General features: G+C 42.6%; 1 protein-coding gene across 1 annotated transcript in view; it reads left to right on the forward strand.

The window, feature by feature from the left end:
- Window positions 1–256: 256 nt before the first annotated feature.
- The window catches only part of THOP1 (thimet oligopeptidase 1), a 45374-nt gene continuing 24266 nt past the window's right edge, over window positions 257–21364 (forward strand). The window contains 6 exon segments of the mRNA XM_043983291.1: window positions 257–278; window positions 281–396; window positions 398–416; window positions 5035–5238; window positions 7116–7264; window positions 15363–15470. Coding sequence (XP_043839226.1) covers window positions 257–278; window positions 281–396; window positions 398–416; window positions 5035–5238; window positions 7116–7264; window positions 15363–15470 — 618 coding nt within the window.

Genomic DNA, 21364 nt, shown 5'->3' on the forward strand with positions numbered 1-21364 from the left:
AAAAAAACCCCCCAAAAAACCTGAGGACAGCAGCCCCAAGCCAGTCCACGAGCAGAGGAAGGAGGATGCGCTGCGAGGTTTCCATGGGAACGGGCACGCACTTGGCACACCTAGGCGGCCTCTAGGAAACTCTTCCACCGCTAGGTTTGGGAGCTAGAAGACCCAGAGAAAAGTCAGTCCTCCAGGATCCTAGACGGCCCTAGGCGGAAAGAGAAAGTGGGCGCTCTCTCTCTCTGGCCCCTATCGCTTTGTCTCTATGGTTCCGCCGCGCTCCCAAAATTCCCCGGGCGGCTGGTCTATTTCTTCAGTCCGCGGAGGAGGAGTTTTCGGAGCAATCTCCGTCACAGGGAGCGCCACCTGCACGTCGTGTGCCGCTGTAGCCCGGGCCCCGCCGCGCCGCATGGCGCCCCCCACAGGTACTACCCTTGAGCTCCCGTCCGCCGAAAGGCCCCACGCTTCTTCTCGGCCGAGGGCTGTTCGCGCAGCTCCAGCCACGGCATCCTCTCCTGCCGTGGAGGGAGCAGGGCGGCCTCGGCTGGCCAGGACTGGGAGCCGGGTCCTGGAATACAGTCCCCCCAGACCACCACCCCAGGCACCACCAGCCAGAGACCCCTTGTAGTTCTAGGTGCAGGGAGCCCGCTCCTGGGATATAGCCGCCCAGACCACCTCCTTCTACCAAGAGACCACCAGCTAGGGCTGCCTGTAGTCCTTAGGCAGAAAGCCTAAGTCTTGGAATATAACCGTCCTCCCTTCCCCCCAGCCCATCCCCGTACCCTAAGAACCACCATCCAAGACCCTCGTAGTTCTGGGTGCAGGGACTGGGAGCCAGGGAGCATGAGTCATGTGATCTTGGGCTGCTTAGCCCCCAGACCTCTCTCTCCTATCCCAGGAACCATCAGCCAGTGTGCTAGTCCTGGATGCAGGGGATGGGGAGCCATGGAGACCGGAGCCTGGGTCCCCATGATACTGGGGCTGCTGGCAGCCCCATCTCCTTCTCCTCCAGGACTAGCAGCTAGGCAGGATCTCCTTGTAATCCTGGGTGCAGGGACTGGGAGCTGGGGAGCCTTTGTTCTGTGACTGAGGCTCCAGAGAGGTGTAGTAGACCCGAGCTGTAGGTTTATACATAGGCCACTTGCTACCTATGGGACTTCTCCAAGTCCTGGGTTCAAATCTTTCCTCTTTCATTGAGCACCTTTGTGATCTTGCACTTTACTCAAAGTAATCTCTCCGGGCCTAAATTTCCTTATTTGTAGGAAGGTGGATAGTCTACATGGCCTCTTGAAATCCCTTCAAGCCCTAAAGCTATGTTATGAATCTATCTGCGTGGTCTCTTGAGAGCATTTCCTCTTCCAAAGTTGGGATATTATGAACGAGATCTTCTCATCTTTCCCTCTAATGCTTCTCAGAGGTTCATGGATTTAGAGTTGGAAGAGACCTTATGGGTCATCTAGTACAATCCTCATTTTACAGATGAGGAAACAGGTTAAGTTACGAAATTTAAATTAGTTGGGCAGTCAACAAACAACAAACGTATTAAACACTAAATACCAGGCGCTGTGCTAAATAAACACTTTAGAAAAAAAAAAGGCCAAAACCACAATCCTTTCTCTCCTGGAGTTCACCTTCTAATGGGTAGACAGTGTGCAGATAACTATGTATAAGATTTGTATCTATATCTGTTTGTCTATTGTTGTATATAAAAAGTAATCTCCAAGAGAAGGCACCAACAGTTGTTTTTTTTGAGGGGGGGGGGAAGAGCAGAGTTGAGAAAGAAGTGATAGAATCTGTATTTGAACTCATGTCTTCTGATTATAGATTGAGTACTCTGGACCATCTGGTCTTCAAAGGGAGCCTGCCCCATTTTTCTCTGCTAGGTCCTCCCAGAAGGCGCTGTGCCTTCTAATCCTAAGTATTAGGCAGAGGCTTGGGCTCTGGACTCTGGAATCTCTGGGTCTAGATCCTTATCTCATCAGAAGCAGGTGTTCCGAATCCCACCAGACTTCCCTCTCATACTGTAGAGATTAGGCAAAGAGCCTGGAGTTCCTCTTCCCACTAGCCCCTCCCCCCTTCTATTTCAGATGCTGGGTCCTTTCAGGATTAGCTAATTCTCTATTCTGTACTTGAGAGAGGCTAGGTATCTGGGTCCTCTTAGGGGAAACTGGAGCTTTCTGCCCAACCAGATTTCCCTCTTCCAAATGTAGTTGCTGTCTAGCGATTAGGTAGCCAGGTTGCCCCAGTAAAGGGGAGAGCTGCTTATTTCACTAGACCTCCACTTTCTACTCTAGATACTGGACTTAGGCTCATGAGTTTTCTGGTGTGTCTGGGGCTCTGAGTTCCTCTAGACTCTTTCATCCTGCTCCAGTGTTTGAGTGCAAAAGTTGGAGCTTCTCATTCTGCTAGATGGTATCCTCTGCCTGAGTGCTGAGCTTTGGGCTCAGGGACCAGGGGCTGGGTGGGACAAATAAAAAGATGGAAAAGTACATGTTTTTGTGGAGCTTACACTCCAAATAGAGCAGATAAAATATGTACACAGATAGCGATGATATAGGGCAGAATGGTGGTGAAATATAAAGAAGTCCAGAGCATTATGGGAAATTTGAGGAGGGAGAGATTACTTTTGGCTAGAAAGGTCAGGGAAGAAGTGGTGCTTGAGTTGAAAGAATAGGGGAAGGGGGCAGGTAGGTGATGCAGTGGATAAAGCACCAGTCTTGGATTCAGGAGGACCTGAGTTCAAATCCGGCCTCAGACACTTGGCACTAGCTGTGTGACCCTGGGCAAGTCACTTAACCCCCATTGCCCTGCAAAAAGAAAGAAAGAATGAATGAATGAATAGGGGATCCATTCCAGGAAAGAGTGGGGCAGTATGACCAGTATTAGGCAAGTGAGAGAACAGGAAGTGGAGAAGTCCAGTTTGGCTTACATTTTGTCATGCAAGTAAAGTTGGAAAGTTATGTTGGAGCCATATTGTCAAAGGCCTGCAATATCCAGAGAAACAATGTATACTTTATTCTGTTGTTGAGTTATTTTTCAGTTGTGTCCAACTCTCCATGACCTCATATAGGGTTTTTTTGTTTTGTTTTTTGGTAAGGCACTTAGGGTTAAGTGACTTGCCCAGGGTCACACAGCTAGTAAGTGTCAAGTGAATGAGGTCTGACTTGAACTCAGGTTCTCCTGAATCCAGGGCTGTTGCTCTCTCCACTGTGCCACCTAGCTGCCCCTCCCATATAGGGTTTTTATTTATTTTATTTTTTAGTGAGGCAATTGGGGTTAAGTGACTTGCCCAGGGTCACACAGCTCATAAGTGTTAAGTGTCTGAGGCCGGATTTGAACTCAGATACTCCTGACTCCAGGGCCAGTGCTCTATCCACTGCGCCACCTAGCTGCCCCCCATATAGGGTTTTAATGGCAGAGATACTAGAGTGATTTTGCCATTTCCGTCTCCAGCTCATTTGACAGATGAGGAAACTGAGGCAAACAGAGTGAAGTAACTTGCCCAGAGTCACACAGCTAGGTTGGATTTGAACTCAGGAAGATGAATTAGTCTTGCTGACTCCAAGCCCAGCACTATCCACTGTGCTACCTAGCTACCTGAACTTTATTCTGTAGGCAGCTTCAATATTGAAGGGCTTTGAGTAGAGTAGGGATTTGGTCAGAGAAATGGTCAGAAGTAGAATAGGTCAATGGGGAGAGATTGGAGACAGGGAAGCCTGTTAAAAAAACAGATGAATGTCTGGTTGTTTGCCGATGCCACTGGTGGGGGTGGGGGAGGGAAAGAGGGATAGGGGTTGGAACCCAAAACTATAAATAAGGGTGTTTATTATTTTTTTTAAAGCAATGATGGGGCAGCTAGATGGCGCAGTGGATAAAGCACCAGCTTTAAATTCAGGAGAACCTGAGTTCAAATCTGGCCTCAGACACTTGACACTTACTAGCTGTATGACCCTGGGCAAGTCACTTAAGCCTCATTGCCCCACGAAAAAAAAAAGCAATGATAATAGTCCCGGTAATAAACTAGGATGGTGACTATGGGAATGAAAGGAGGAAATAGAGAATCTTGGGAAGACTCATGAAGTGATGTAAAGAAAGCAGAGCCAACAACATACATTAACCTATAAAAATGTAAATAAAAATAACACTTAACAGCTACAAAACAAATCAGATACAGTGTTGCTACCCTCCTATCAAAGTGAAACACCTATCCTTTCTGTTATTGTTAAGCTACAAAGTGAAAGAGATAAGTGCCATTAGTTACAGTCACTACTTGGGGTTTGTTTGGGATTGTCTGTTGTGTCAGAACAAAACATATCCCCTTACCCCACCGCACCCCCATTTTTTAAGACAAGAAAGGAACAAATGAGAGAAGCAAGCGATGTTATAGAAATGAAAATGTCTTTTTACTTGGTATCTGATTAGCTTGTGAGAAAAGGGCTCTGAGTCAGTGCACATTTATTTAGTGTCCCTGCTGAGCTCTGTACTCAGGATAAAAAAATGAATGATAGTTTCTGCCCTCATGGGGATTGTAGTCTCAAAGAGGTCCAGTAAGAGAGAGACATAAACAGGTTTAAAAAAAAAAATTTAGAATGTAAGTATATATGAAGAATACAGAGTGTTATGAGATCATATGAGGAAGAGAACACTTCCAGTTGGGTGCATTTTTGTTTCTGTTCCATCTCTTCACGTAGTTTGGTCTTCTACTCCCTCGTATTTTCAGTGCCTAAACAGTGCTTTGAACTTGAGTCAATGTCCTACAAATGTTTGATGATACCTGAAGTGCCATTCTTTTAGGCCCTATTTTGTGTACTGTGGGGTAGGTAATACACAAAGAAATATAAAATTTGATTCTTCCACTTCCAGAGAAACCGTTTGTCCCTAAGTGTCCCTCCCTACAGCCTAAGGAAAGGTAAGCTTTGGGTCATCTAAGATGCCTACAAGGTTTTATCTAGGTAGCCATATTGGGTGTCAGCCAGCATGAGCTACTTGCTTATTCATCTCATCAATCCACATGGCTTGTTTTCCTCTGTCTTTGTTGTGCAGGAGATGTCCTGGATAATGTGTCTCCATGTTCTGTGACAAACTGCTTACGATGGGACTTGACAGCAGGGCAGATTGAAAATCTTACCAATGAACTCATTGAAAAAACCAAGCGTGTGTATGATCAAGTGGGGTTGCAAACATTTGAAGAAGTATCCTATGAGAGTACTCTCAAGGCATTGGCTGATGTGGAAGTGGAATACACAGGTAAATTGCAGGCCATGGCCCCTCTTTGTGATTGGCTCCTACCCAATGCAAACTAGCTAGGCACAGTTTAGAGATCCAGCCCATGAATCCCATTAGCTAAGAGTCAGGAAACCAAAAACCAGCTTGAATTACAGACTTACACCCAAGAACCAACTCAGGTTACGGCCTTGAAACTTGAGTCTCCCCTCTCCAAGCCTACCTGTTTCAAGATGTCAGGGAATTGTTTTCTGTCTCTCTTGCCAAATCTGGCCATCTTCTGTTTTCTTTGTCACCTTCCACCCCCTTGTCCAATGAACTTAATAATATAAATTGGTTAATAGGGGTGTGGAAGATAACATGCAATTAGTCCCCTGTCCATCTGTCTCTCCCCTTTAAACGATGTTATTGATAGCCTTTGTTTTCAACATCACCTTCATTTCCAGATATAGCCTACTTCCCCTTTTCCAGATGCTGGCTTTTCTCTTATTCTGCTTGTAAATGTTTTTGGATTTCAGGGTTATCATTGGTCCCCAAAATAAGGTGAAGAATCTTAGAACAACATCTGCCAGCTTTGGTTTGTTATACAATAGAATCAGTCATACCATCCCAGGGCTAAAAGGGGCTGGAGAGCTTGTCTCATTCAGCCACTACCTAAAGTAAGAATTGCCCTGGCCAAGTAGAAGAGGTGGCACCTTACGCTGGAAAGATGGCTGGATGTGGAATGAGAAGTCTCAGATTTGAATTCCAGCTTTACTGCTTTCTACCTGTGTGACCCTGGGTAGGTCACTGAATGGCCTTATTTATAAAATGAAGGGGTTGAACCAAATGATTCCCTGCAGTAACTTCCACTAGTCTGTTGGCCATTTAGCTTCCACCTGAACCCCTTCATGCAGGTAGACTGACCTATTTGCTGTTCCTATCTGTGGCATTTCTTCTGTCTTGACTTTGTACAAGTCCATCCTCTGTGCCTGAAATGCTTCCCCTTTCTCGACCTCTCAGAGCCCCCCTCCCTTTCTTCAAGACTGGACTTAATTACCAACTCCTATGAAAGGCCTTTCCTGGTTCGTGCACTCCTGGCCCCATCATGTGTAGCATTCACATGATTCAGCCAGCTCCCTGGGGAGGTCTGAGGTCCCAGAGCAGATCTGCTGGTGTAGCAAGTGTTTCCTCATTGGGGTCTCTTGTGCCAATGAAATCACAGGTCCCTGATATTTTGCATTTTCTTCTGGCTACATGTTGTTCTGCCCACATTGCTCAGCTGCCCCCCCCCCGCCCCCGTTGAATATACACCCCTTGAAGGAAGGGGCAAAGCAGGGTGGGTAAAAGATGCTTATTGGATTGAATCAACACCTTCCTGACCTGCTCCTGGGCAGGCCACTCCAGTTGCTAGGATGTTTTTCTTTCTTGTGAGCAGAAATGTGCTTTCCTTTTATTTCTCTCCCAGTGTTCTGAATTCTTACTGGTGTTGGGACATTTTACAAAGTCTCAGATTTGGAAGGGACCTTAAAGGAAACAGAGTCCAACCCATACCTTGAAAAAAAAATCCCCTCCCTGATCTTGATAAGTGATGGCCACCTTTTCTCTGGTGCTGCTGCTTTGCGGAGGTCCCAGGGAAGCTGGTAGTGTGGTAGAAAACCCCCTGGGCTCTGAGTCAGGAAGCCCGTGGGTTAGCCCTAGCTCTCTTGCCTTTTTTGCTACAGAACTTTCCGTTTTCTCTCATTTGTCAAATCTCCAATTAATGAGACCAGCCCTATGTGCCTCACAGAGCTGTTGGGAGGATCGGGTGAGACTCTCATAAGTATTCTGTGACTCACTGAGGAGGCTTTAAAATTGGTGTTCACTGCTTGATCAGTCATTGCCCAACCTGACATACTTTTCCCTGATTGACCTTTTTTCAGTTCAGAGAAACATTCTGGATTTCCCACAGCATGTCTCCCCCTCTAAAGACATTCGGGCAGCCAGTACTGAGGCCGACAAGAAGCTCTCTGAGTTTGATGTGGAGATGAGCATGAGGCGAGATGTGTACCAGAGGATTGTCTGGCTACAGGTGAGTAGCAAAGGGGGAAGAACTCTTCCTGTACTGCTGACTGAGTGTTACCTTACGTTTTCTTCCAGCTATTTCCCCTCCTGAAAGCAGCAAACCCTTCTAGAAACAAAGCTGTATCGGGCAGTGTAGAACACGTTTTGTATCCTGGAGTCAGGAGAACCACTCCATCCAGTCACTCAGAACTCAACTGCTTTCTTAGGGTAATCCACAGCTTGTTAGCTTGGTTCTGCTTTCTTCACTGGGCACCACTTCCTATGAGACTGCAGATTTCTATCAGTTACTCAGATTTGGTGCAGTCCTAGTCCATTCCATTTCTAGGCCATGATATTTTTTAGCCTTTCTCCCAGGTAAGAGAATTATTCATTGGCCCATTCAGAAAGAATACAGCTGACATGCGAACTTACTGCAATAACATTCCCCGTCTATTTAAAAAAAATCATTCTGATTAAACACCAAATAAATATGTAATATTTCTACATGTATGGGAGAAGTATGCGAAACCATGCTATTATGTACAGCTAGCTATTAAAAAAAAATTTTTTTTTAAGTGAGGTAATTGGGGTTAAGTGACTTGCCCAGGGTCACACAACTAGTAAGTATTAAGTGTCTGAGGCTGGATTTGAACTCAGGTCCTCCTGACTCCAGGGCCGGTGCTCTACCCACTGTACCACCTAGCTGCCCCCATTCTTTTAAAGTATATAATAAATTTAACATGTAACTTTAAAAGCTGTCCTGCTGGTCTGTAACTGTGATTCTTTTTGCTTTCTGTTCTTTTCTGTGCATTAAAAAAAAATGATTCAATTACCCTTTTTAATGGCATTACAATGTCCTCTGCTCCCTTTTTTTTTTCTCTGCTCCCTTTTGATCTACCTCCTGTCCCCAAATATGCAAAGTTAAGCAAAATCAACTCCCGTATTGGCCGTGTCTGAAAACGTATGCCCTTTCTGCCTTTTGAGTCCATTGTCTTTCTGTCACGGCTGAGATGGGCGGCATATTTCATCAGAGGTCTTCTCATAAAGCAGCTGGTGGTTGTATTGATCAAAGCTTGTAAGTCATTCAAGGTTCTTAGTCTTTATGGTATTGTTGTTATTATATAAACTGTTCTTTGACAGTTTACATCGGTCCTCCCAGGTTTCTCAGAAACTATCATTTTTGTCATTTTTACAGCACAGTAATATTCCTCTCACAGACTTAATCATTTGTTCACCTATTCCCCCAGGGAAGGAAGCTGCTAACTGGTCCATTCAGAAAGGACACAAGGATACAGCTGGCACAAGAACTTCATGGAGGGATAGTAACATTTCCCCTTCAGTTGTCCTGTCGCCATAAAGTCGGCCACAGTAAATGTGTTTGCTGATGGGAGGAAATAGGCAGGAGAAGCTTTTGAGCTGACTTAGCAGCCAATAGAAATCAGCTCTCCAGACTCTAGGGCAGAGCAAATATATTTGTGTCAGGGGAGCAGCTTCTCCTTAAAACAGCCCTGTGAAGAAGGTACTGTATGTTTTGTCACCCCTGTTTGGCAGCTTGGATTGGGGCTCTCTCTCCAATCCACTCCTTCTGACTCTAGCCCTTGTGCTATTGGCTGCACCACTCACTTTGTGCTTTTCAGTATTACTTTCACATTCTCGGTTGTGGGCAGCAGTGGTGAGTAGCCCTGAGTTACAGATGGAGAGCCACAGGAAGGTGGGGGCTTAGGAGAGGTGCCACATCTATCACTGGGCTCCTCATTCCTCGTCCGCATTCCACTTCATATGTGTTATTTTGTTTGATTGCCATCACAGCCCTTTGAGGTAGGTACAGTTGTGCCCATTTTGTGAGGAAAGTAAGGCTGACTTAGGTTTCAGGGTGATACACACCTAGTAAATATCAGAGGCAAGATTTGAACCCAGGTCTTCAGATGACTAGGTGAGTGCTTTAGCCACAACACTAGGATGTCTAATGTGATCTTCATCTACCTGAATAGAAATCTGTGTTGAGAATAAGGTCAAAGGATAGGGAACAGGCCTTCTGCTCTCCTGCCTTCCTTTGTGAGGCCTGATCTAGAGGATTGGGTCTACTTCTCAACCATTATGGAGAGTAAGGAAATTATCTGATGACTTGGACTGACTGTGTAATGTTTCTGTTCCTGCCATAGTTTGATAACTGTGTCCCCATTGTGGGCCGAACTTCTTCCTGGAAGAGAAAGTGAAGGGACTAGAACATCACCTCTCTACTCCAGGTTGTTAGGGAAGAGTAAGAGTCCAGAGGAGGCTGAAGCAAGGTTTCAATGGGGAGAAAAGTTGGTGGTGGAGGAGGAGTCCTTGTCAAGGTGTTAGAAAATAGAACAGGGTTACACAGAGGAGGAGGAAAAGGGCACCTGCCCAATTAGAACTTAAAAAGAGCTTCCATACTTTCCCCCTTGCTAAAGGAGAAGGATCTGGATTCTCTGAAGAGAAACAAGCTGCTGCTCCTCCCAAGAATAATAGAATAGAATTCCCAAAACTATTGGTTTAGGGAGATCCTTCAGGAAGGAGCAGAGTTGACAGTGATTCCCTGCTTCCCTAGGAGTAATGAGGGGGCTGTTTGCCAACCATACCACAAGGGAGGTCTATTTTATTGCTTCGGGATTGCCAATGATGGTGATGAATACTTGGGGAAGAAACTGAAGACCATAAGGATCCAGGTTCTGTTTTCTTCACTTTTGCCCGTTGATCTCAAGGGATGCTGAAGAGAAAAATTACTTTGGAAAGTGAACAGCTCATTAAAAAGGTGGCATCTGAGAACAGGACTTGCCTTTCTGAATCATGGCTTGCAATACAGGATTAACAGGCTACTGGGTAGATGTGGAATATACCTAACAAAGGCTGGTAGGAGTATATTTTGCTGGTTCTCAAAAGAAGAATTGCAGACTATTACTAATCATATGAGCAAATACTCCAAGTCACTAACAAGAGAAATGCAAATCAAAACAACCCTAAGTTTTATCTTAAACCCAGGAAACTGGCAAAGATAACCAAAAATGGGCATAGTCATTTGTTAGCAGAGCTGTGAATTACTACAACTGTCCTGGAAAGCAGTTTGTAATTACGCAAATTTAAAAGTAGCTAAAATGTCAATACCCATTACTGTAGAAATTCCACTGCTAGGCATATTTCCCAAGGATCTCATTGCTAAAAACAAAGGCATCCTATCCACCCAAATGGTTATAACAGCACTCTCTGTGATAGAAACAAAGTTGATTACTATCAACTTGGGAATGGTTGACCAAATGTAAACTATGATGAAGGCAGAGAAGTATGGAAAGATGTGGGGTTTTTGTTTTGTTTTTTTTAGTGAGGCAATTGGGGTTAAGTGACTTGCCCAGGGTCACACAGCTAGTAAGGGTCAATTGTCTGAGGTCAGATTTGAACTCGGGTCCTACCGACTCCAGGACCAGTGCTCCACTGTGCCACCTAGCTGCCCCCTAAGTATGGAAAGACTTGTGACATGATGCTAAGTGAAGTAAACGGAGCCAAGAAAACGATGTACAGTGACTATAGCAATTGAAATAGAACAACAAACACTAAACAATTGAAAATTAATGTTGCAAAATTACAAAGAATGAGTTTGGCCCCAGACAAAGGAGATGCTTTAAGTTTTCTCCCAGTAACAGAAGATGAATATGTATGGTAGCTATTTGAGGAAAGATAAAGCTCAGATTAAGTTGAGACTAAGGAAAACAAAAAGGTTTTGTTTTGCTGTAGTGGTAGACAAAGGAGGCTCAAAGGAGAAAGCCTTTGCTTCTGGCAGGTGGGATGATGATAGCTGACAACTAGCAGGAAGTTGATACCCAAGCTAAGTCAAGTGCTCTCAAGAGAACACCTGGCTGCCCTTGATGAATTCAAGTCACCTCTGTCAGATGAACTATATCCTTGGGTCCTGAAAGAACTGGAAGATGTGATTAGCTGAGCTGATCACAGAAGGCTGGGAGTAGTGTGGCACACGCCTGTCCCCGCTACTGTAAGGGAGACTGAGGTGGTGGGTCACTTAGTTGTCATAAGTCTAAAGCTAATTGGGGGAGTAGCTAGGTGGCGCAGTGGGTAAAGCACTGGCCCTGGATTCAGGCGGACCTGAGTTCAAATCCAGCCTCAGGCACTTGACAGTTACTAGCTGTGTGACCCTGGGCAAGTCACTTAACTCTCATTGCCCTGTAAAAAACAACAACAACAACAACAAAAAAGCTGATCAGGTGTCTGGTGTCAGACTTAGTGTAATGTGACGAACCCCTGAGAGCAGAGGGTCACCAGGCCAAAGGACAATGCTGGACCAGTCCCCATTGGAAACAACAGGTCCAGACTTCCATGCAGAGCAACAGTGGCGTTCAGCCTGCCCATGAATGGCTGCTGCAGTTCCAGGTTGGGCAAGATAGGGAAACCCAGTCTCAAAAGGGGAGGAAAGGGGCAGTTAGGTGGCGCAGTGGATAGAGCACCGGCCCTGGAGTCAGGAGGACCTGAGTTCAAATCTGGCCTTAGACACTTGACACTTACTGGCTGTGTGACCCTGGGCAAGTCACTTAACCCTCATTGCCCAACCAGAAAAAAAAAAGAGGGGGGGAAGGAAGAAGGAAAAAAAGATCATCATGGAATAAGACACTACAAGATTTGGAGAGGGGCAATTGTGTTCCCTCTTTTCATGAAAAGGAAAGAGAATAAAGTTTATGTACTACAGTCTCTGAGCTTGACTTTGATTCCTGGGAAGATTCTGGCCAGATTATTTAAAAATGGTTGGCAAACTTCAAGTGATTAGAAGCATCACAGCTTCATTGAGAACAGATTATGCCAGACTAGCATAATTTCCCTTTTTGATTGATAGACTTACACAGTAGAGGAGAAGAATTCTGTGGATGTCATTTGCCTAGATTTTAGCAAAGCTTTTAATGAAAGCATCTCCTACTATGTGGTGAGAAGGGAGAGAGATGGATTAAACAGTGATATCCTTAAGTGGATTTAGACTCAAAGAGTAATTATCAGGAAGGTGGGAGATCTCCATTGGAGTGTCCAGGGATCTGTGCTTTGCCCTGTACTGCTTCACATTTTTATCAATGACTTGGGTAAAAGCCTAAGTGTCTGCTCTTTACAATTGTGGGTAACGCAAAGGCAAGAGGAATAACTGACACAACAGAAAACAAAAACAGGATCCAAGAGGATCTTGACAGGCTAGTGCATTAGTCTGGATCTAAGAAGATGAAATTCAATAGGGATAAATATTAAGTCTTGCAGTTAGGTACCAAAAATCAGCTTCACAAGTGTATATGGGAAAGGCATGCATAGGCAGTTCTTTTTTTGTAATGAGAGAAGAATCAGAGCAAAAAGGAAAAGCCTCAAAAAAGAAAAACAACAACAACAAAAACAATAGAAATAGTATGGTTTTATCTGCATCCAGATTCAACAGTTCTTTTTTTTTCTGGATTTGGAGAGCATTTTCCATCATGAGTCCTTTGGAACTATCTTGGGCCATTGTATTGCTGAGAAGAATCAAGTCTATCACAGTTGATCAACACACAACGTTGTTGACACTGTGTATAATGTTCTCCTGGTTCTGTTCATCTCACTCATCATCAGTTCATGCAGGTCCTTCCAGGTTTCTCTGAAATCTGCTTGCTCATCATTTCTTACAGCACAACAGTATTCCATTACATTCATATACCACAACTTGTTCAGCCATTCCCCAATTGATGGGCATACCCTCAATTTCCAACTCCTTGCTACCACAAAAAGAGCAGCTATAAACATTTTTGTACATTTGGGTCCTTTTCCCTTTTTTATGATGTCTTTGGGGGAAAGTCCTAATAGTGGTCAAAGCCGGGTCAAAGAGTATGCAAAGCTTTATAGCCTTTTGGGCATAGTTCCAAATAGCTCTCCTGAATGGTTGGATCAGTTCACAGCTTCACCAACAATGCATTAGTGTTCCAATTTTTCCATAGCTTCTCCAACATTTATTATTTTCCTTTTTTGCCATATTGGCCAATCTGATAGGTGTCAGGTGGTACCTCAGAGTTGTTTTAATTTGCATCTCTCTAATCAATAGTGATTTAGAGCATTTTTTCATATGGCAATAGATAGCTTTGATTTCTTCATCAGAAAACTGCGTGTTCATATCCTTTGACCATTTCTCAATTGGGGAATGACTTGGATTTGATTTGGTTCCCTATATGTTTTAGAAATGAGGCCTTTATCAGAAGTACTGGTTATAAAAATTTTCTCAGTTTTCTGTCTCCCTTCTAATTTTGGATGCATTGCTTCTGTTTGTACAAAAACTTTTTAATTTAATGTAAACAAAATCATCCACTTTGCATTTCATAATATTCTCCATCTCATGTTTGGTCATAAACTGTTCTCCTTTCCAAAGATCTGAGAGGTAAACTATTCCTTCCTCTCCTACTTTACCTATCACCTTTTATGTCTAAATCATGTACCCATTTTGACCTTATTTTAGTACAAAGTATAAGATGCTGGTATGTGCCTAGTTTCTGCCATACTCTCTTACAGTTTTCCCAGCAGATTTTGTCAAATACTAAATTCCTATTCCAGAAGCTGGAGTCTTTGGGTTTATCAAACAGTACATTATTAAAGTCATTTACTACTGTCTCCTGTGCCTAACCTATTCCATTAATCCTCCACTCTATTTCTTAGCCAGTACCAGATAGTTTTGATGACTGCTGCGAATAGGCAGTTCTGAAAAAGATCTGGAAGTTTTAGTGGACCACAAGTTCAAGAGTCAGCAGTGCCATGTGGGAGCCAAAAATTTCCTTCTGGGCTTCGTAAGAGGCTTCCTTTAATAGATATAATGATGATCGTCTCACTATACTCAGCTCTTGTCAGACCTCATCAGGAATATTGTTATTCATTTTGGGTACCATACTTTAAGAGGGACATTGATAATCTGGGAAAGTGTCCAGAGGACGACAAGCAGGGCGTTCATGACACGTGAAGCTTGTTGAAGGAACCGATGTTCATCCCAGAGAAAAAAGTCCTGGGGAACGTGATGACTGAAAGACCACCCTGTACGGGAGGGATTGGATTTGTTTCTACCTGGCCCTGAGGAGCAGAACCAGGACATGGGGAAAGTGGTGCAATGATCCAAATTTAGGCTTGATTTTGGGGAAAACTTCCTAACAATTAGAGCTGTCCAAATGTTGAATGGGCTGCCCCAAGAGGTGGTCAGCTCCCCCTTCTTAGAGATCATCCATTTGCTGAGTCTGGTCTAGTGAGCTTATCTTTTGTTGGTCTATGAGCTGAACTAGACAACTGCTGAGGTCCAACTCTGCTGTGATTCTAGCCATCATATTAGGAGCAACACTGAGAAAGCAACCAGAGGATGTAGAACAGTGGGAATCCTGCTCTAGGATTGGATGAAAGAACTATGGACATTTAACCTAGAGAGGAGAAACCTGGGAGAGCCGTGATTGCTGTCTTCTAACATCTGAAGGGTCATTGCGGGCAGTTAGACATATTCTGCTTATCCGCAGGGTTTAGGCTCTTGTACGGGGTAGGCCAAAAGTCACAACTACTTAATAACTCCCGTATTTTTGGTTTTTAATTTACAATGCCATACCATCATATACAGTACATGTAGGAAATGAACATTAGGTGTGAAAACTGAAATCCCGTAAATGGCAGAAAAAAAAGAAAAAATAATTTTCAAAAAGTTATTAAAACATTAGACCCCTTCATGACTTTTGGCCCACCCTGTAGTATAGAAATTACAGAGAAGCAGATTTCAGCGAAGCCTAAGAGGAAAACGTCAGCATTATAGCTGTTCTCCAACGGAATAAGCAGCCCCGAGAGAGAATGAACACCCTGTCACTGAAGGTATTCGGGTGGAGGCTTTTTGACTCATTGGGATGTTGTGGAAGGGATTGATTTCAGGTATGGGTTTGAGTAGATGATTGAGGGTCTTTCCAAGTTCGAGAATTTTATGATGTCATTTCCCCTTCTGAGGCTTATTTTCCTCATCTGTAAAGTGAAAGGGGTCAGATTCAATGGTCTTTAAGGTCCCTCCCAGCTCTGACATTCTAGAATTCTGAAATAGTGTCCTTTGAAGTAATCTTTAAAGCAATTTGGTTTTCTTGTTTTCCTAGGAGAAAGTTTCAGCAGACTCATTGAGACCAGAAGCCAAGAGATACCTGGATCGGTTAGTTAAGCTGGGAAAGCGGAATGGATTGCACCTCCCAGAAGAAACTCAAGAAGTAAGAGCTTTCAATGTGTGTTCACAGGCGTACAAGCTATGGGAGAATTGAAATTGTCACATTATTGGCAACATACCTGGTGTGCCTTCAACCTTATCATTGGTGAAAATTCACAAGAAAGCACAAGGCCAAGTACCCTGAGGTCCCCCTTGAAACCACTTTCTGGGTGAACAGTCCATTAGTCTATTCATCTCATTCTTCAGTCACTGTCCTATCATCTGTCTCACAGGATTCTATTTTATCTATAAGAAAAGCGTGAGAGATTTTACCAAATGCTTTATTTACTAGAATCTAGGAGAACTGTATCCATCGCATGTCCTCCAGTCTAGTAATCCTACATCAAAAGGAAGAGAGCTTAGTTGGGCTTGGCCTGTTTCTTGGTGAGGTCATGTTGGTTCTTTAGCTTTCTTCTCTTAGATGTTCATTAACTCTTCTAGAAAAACCATCCAGAATTTTACCAGTAATGGAAACTAAACTTAGTAGTTTGTAGTTTGCAGGATTTTATTTTTTTTTTTAAGAATTGGGACAAAAAAAAAAAAAAAGAATGGGACATTTGCTCTTCTCTTACCTTGTCTCCCTTTTCCATCTTTCAGAGATCACCAACAGTGGTTTGACCATCACAGAACCTCCTGGCTCTTTGAGGCCCTTGCCCAGGGTATAGATCATTGATGTGTAGACACTTGAGCTATCAAGGGCAGTACAGAGGTGTTCTCTTTCTTTCTTCTTGCTTATTTTCAGTATCTGTTCCTTGTTAGTCATTTTTTCTTTCTGGCCTTTGTGATACAAGGGAAACTCTCCTTAGGAGACAAAGCAAGCAAAATAAAACTGAACTAGTTCTGTCTTTTTTCCATTGTCATCGCCTCTTCCTCCACCCTCCTTTGATCTTCCTCTTTTTCTCCAATATAGCTTTTGTTTTTTAAATTTTAAATTTAAATTAAAAATTTTTTCCAATATAGCTTTAAAAAGCTTTTTTTTTTTAACCCTTAGATTTCCTTAGCAGTTTCTGCTCACTCTGAGATTTAGCCTTACTGACTGTTCTCCTAGGACCAAGGGCAGAAACTGTCTTATTTTTTGTATTTCTATCTGCGGTTAATGACTAACATGAAGACACTTAATAAGTACTTATTTGGGGGGCAGCTAGGTGGCACAGTAGATAGAGCAACAGCCCTGGATTCAGGAGGACCTGAGTTCAAATCTGGCCTCAGACATTTGACATTTACTAGCTGTGTGGCCCTGGGCAACTCACTTAACCCCCATTGCCCAGCAAAAAAAATAAAATAAAAAAATTAAGTACTTATTTGATCTCCTGTTACTTTTCATTTTTTATACCAGTATTTACAATCTTGTTTGGTCCGTGAGTTCCCCATTCGTCCACATAGATCTCTTTAGACAAACTACTCCTTTTCTTTCTCATTGAAATTGAGAATTGAACAGTACCTTGACGTTCTTTTTGCTTTCAGTTTCATTCTTAGAACCCTTTGCTATCTGTTCTCCTAAAATGTAGAGGGCATGACAAACTGTGCCCAGCCTTTCTCTCCTCACAAACCCCACAAAGTTTCCATTTTTTTCCCCCTATTCCAGCAGTCAGCTTACCCTTGTTGGTGAGAATTCCAGAGTAGATATTTCATTCAAAAAAAAAAAAAAGAGTTCATTCCTTGGCTCTGCCACTCTTTGAAGGATGAAATCATTAGGGAAAATCAGTGAATTATTATTTGCTCTGCTTTGGATGAAGAGAACTCCACATGTTATCTGGGTAGCCAAAGTCTCCCAGCACTACTTTCTTATGTTTCCATGACAGGCTTCTGATCTCTTTCCCATACTCTGCACCTTATTACATGAGTATTCATTACTTAGAATACCAGCATGGCTCTTGTTTCCCACACCAGACTGGTCTCCCATTATCAATCTATAGCATGCCTTTCCAGAGCCATGTTCTTGTGATGAGTGTCATCCTACAAAATGCAAGTCGTATTTATGAGATGAAACTTGGCCCCTTATTTGAGGACCCCTACTCCATCTTGCTAGTTATTTGTACATTGCACATTTGTGAATAAATGTGAGTTGTATTATTGGCTCCTTTTTTAAATTTCATGTCTGTGAGTTTCTGGACATCTCTTCTACTGTCCTTCCTAAACTGTAGCTGCTGATTATGGTATCTAGCTTGGTGGACATACCAAGGCAGCTTTCTTCCTCCCTTTGTAGAATTAGATTTTTGTTAATAATTTTAACCGGATTTCACCCTGTGTCCCAGCCCCTCTCAGAAAGCTATCCTTTATATCAAAAGTCATTTTTAAAAGGAAAAAAAAAGAAAAACAGCAAAATTAATCAATCTATATGTATACATATATGCATACATACATACACATATACATATACATATCTGACAATAAGTGTAGTAGTGTTCTACGTCTCTCAGCTTCCCCCACATACACACACATTTCTACGTAGCAGTGGAATGAGGTGTCTTCTCTTATATCTTTTGTGAAAATTTTGTTAACAAGTTTAATGCCCTTTTAATTAGATTTGTGAGTCACCAGGAAAACTATTTCTTAATAGCCCTCGTTAAATGTATTCCATTCCTGGCTAGGAGCCTTCCATCTTATATTCTGTTCTGTTTTTAATTGTGGTCCAGAAAGCCCAATCCTCTTCTCAGATGCCATCTTCTCAACCAGCTGTTTGTTTTCTAGATCTGCCATTTCTTTTTGAAGCTATTGTTTTTGATGGTCAGTAGTGATGGAAACATGACCTTCAGTCACATGATTCCCACACACTGTGTAGTCCAGTCAGATTGCTTCCCATTGTGTCCAGTTTTAATCCTGTACAAACTGTCTCCCATGTCTAGAGAAGCACTCCTTCCTGGATAGCCCTTCCCCACTTAGAATCTCAAGGTCAGCTCAAATGCTGACACAAGACATTTCCTAACCTGATGACCCCATGCCCCCCCCCCCACCCCCAGCTGCTAGCACTTGCATGAACTTCTCTTGTATATACTTGAAATATATTTTGTATCTGCCTACTTGTCCGTGTATTTCCCTGAAGACTGTAAGCTTCTACGTATTTGCCTGGCATGGTGCTTAGTGCTGGGGAGACAAAGAAGCACAAATAAGCCCTTACATTTGAATGGAGGCAGCAACAAATGCATAGGGAAGACAAAGTAGACTAGGCAGGGCCTCCTGCAGAAAGTAGCCTTAAAGCTGAGTTTTCAAGGAAGCCAAGGATTCTGAGATGTCAAAATGAAGAGGGAGAATATCCTAGGCTTGCAGGACATTCGGTGCAAAGGTTTGGAGAGAGAGATGTGCTGTAGGTGTGTGAGCTTAGTAAATGTTCTTATTGGATCTTCAGCCCTCTGTTGTTGCAAGCACCCCCTCCATCTCAAGCCACCACCACCCCCCCTTTTTTTTTTTTTGCGGGACAATGGGGGTTAAGTGACTGGCCCAGGGTCACACAGCTAGTAAGTGTCAAGTGTCTGAGGCCAGATTTGAACTCAGGTACTCCTGAATCCAGGGCTGGTGCTTTATCCACTGCGCCACCTAGCCGCCCCCAACCACCACCACCCCTTTTGCTACACACATTATTTCTGGCAAAACTGTCTTTAGATCCAGTTCCTGAGAAACACAAGAGGAAATCAATCCATCTTGTTGCTTTTTACTCACACCTATATCTTTTTTCTCCTTTATTTAGTATTTTTTTTTGCCAATTACATGTAAAAACAATTTTTAACATCCATTTTTTAAACTTTGAGTACCAAATTCTCTCCCTTCCTCCCCTCCTTTGAGAAGGTATAAGTTGTACATATGTAGTCATGCAAAACATTTCTGTATTAGTCATATTGTGAAAGAAATCGGGCAAAAAGACCTCTAGAAAAATAAAGTTTTTTTAAAAGTATGTTTTGGGGCAGCTAGGTGGCGCAGTGGATAGAGCACTGGCCTTGGAGTCAAGAGTACCTGATTTCCAATCTGGCCTCAGACACTTAACACTTAATAGCTGTGTGACCCTGGGCAAGTCACTTAACCCCAATTGCCTCACTAAAAATTTAAAATAAATAAATAAATAAATAAAAACAAAAAAGTATGTTTCAATCTGTATTCAGACACCATCAGTTCCTTTCTCTGAAGATAGCATTTTTTATCATAAGTCCTTTGAAATTGTCTTAAATCATTGTATTGCTGAGAATAGCTAAGTCGTTCACAGCTGATCTTCTAACAATATCGCTGCTACTTTGTACACAATACATTTCACTTTGTATCAGCTCATGTAAGTCTTTCTGGGTTTTTCTGAGAGCATCCTGTTCATTTCTTATAGCGCAATAGTATTCCATCATAATCACATACCACATTTGTTCAGCCATTCCTCAATTGATGAATATCCCCTCAATTTCTAATTTTTTGCCACCAGAAAAGAGCTGCTATAAATATTTTTGTACCTATAGGTTCTTTTTCTTTTTTATCTCTTTTTGGATACAGACCAACTAGTGCTATGGGGTAAAAAAGTAGGTATGGTTTTATAGTCCTTTGGGCATAGTTCCAAATTGCTCTACAGAATGGTCAAATCAGTTCACAACTCCACCAACAATGCATTAATGTTTCATTTTCCCCACCTCCCCTCCAGTATTTGTCATTTTCCACTTCTATTAGCCAATCTAATAGGTATGAAGATATTACCCCTGAATTGTTTTGATTTGCATTTCTCTTATTAATAGTGAGTAAGAGCATTTTTTTTTCATATGGCTTAGACAGCTTTGATTACTTCATTTGAAAACTTCATATTTTTTTGATCATTTATCAATTGGGAAATGGCACTTATTTTTATAAATTTGACTCTGTTCTCTATAAAATGAGGCCTTTATTAGAGAAACTTGCTTTACATTTCTTTTCACAGTTACTGTTGCTATTTCCCTCTATCTTATTCCCTCCCCCCTTTATTCTAATCTCTCTTCTTTCACCCTGTCACTCCTCAGAAATGTTTTGTTTCTGACTATCATCTCCCTCAATCTGCCCTCCCTTCTATCACCCACTGTACCCCTTCTTATCCCCCTCCCCTTCTACGTTACTGCAGGGTAAGATAGTTTTCTATACTCAATTGAATTGTGTATGTTTTTCCTTCTTTGAGCCAATTCTGAAGAGAGTAAGGTTCACTTATTCCCCCTCACCTCCCCCATCTTCCTGTATAAGCTTTTTCTTGCTTCTTTTATGTGAAATAATTTACTCCATCTCTCCCTTTCCCTTTTTCCCAATGCATTCCTCTCTTGCCTCATTTTATATCATCCCTTCAAATTCAACTGACACCTGTACCCACTGTCTATATATACTCCTTCCAGCTGTCTTAATAATGAAAAAGTTCTTATAAGTATCATCTTCCCATATAGTGTTGTAAACAGTTTAACCTTTTAAAATCCCTTTTGATTTCCTTTTCTTGTTTACCTTTTTATGCTTCTTGTATTTAAAAGTCAGATTTTCTATTCAGCACTGTTCTTTTCATCAAGAATGCCTTGAGGGGGCAGCTAGGTGGTGCAGTGGATAAAACACCCGGCCCTGGATTCGGGAGGATCTGAGTTCAAATCCAACCTCAGACACTTGACATTTACTAGCTGTGTGACCCTGGGCAAGTCACTTAACCCCCACTGCCTTGCAAAAAAAAAAAAAAAAAAAGAATGCCTTGAAAGTCTTTTTTCATTGAATGCTCATTTTTTCGAATTATACCCAGTTTTGCTAGATAGGTAATTCTTGGTTGTAATCTCAGTTCCTTTGCCCTCCAAAATATGATATTCCAAGCCCTTCAGTCTTTAATGTAGAAGCTACTAGATCTAATGTTATCCTCACTGTGGCTCCACAATACTTGAATTGTTTCTTTCTGGATGCTTGCAGTATCTTTTCCTTGACCCAGGAGCTCTGGAA

Source organism: Dromiciops gliroides, chromosome 1 (assembly GCF_019393635.1).
Source record: "Dromiciops gliroides isolate mDroGli1 chromosome 1, mDroGli1.pri, whole genome shotgun sequence".
NCBI lineage: Eukaryota > Metazoa > Chordata > Mammalia > Microbiotheria > Microbiotheriidae > Dromiciops > Dromiciops gliroides.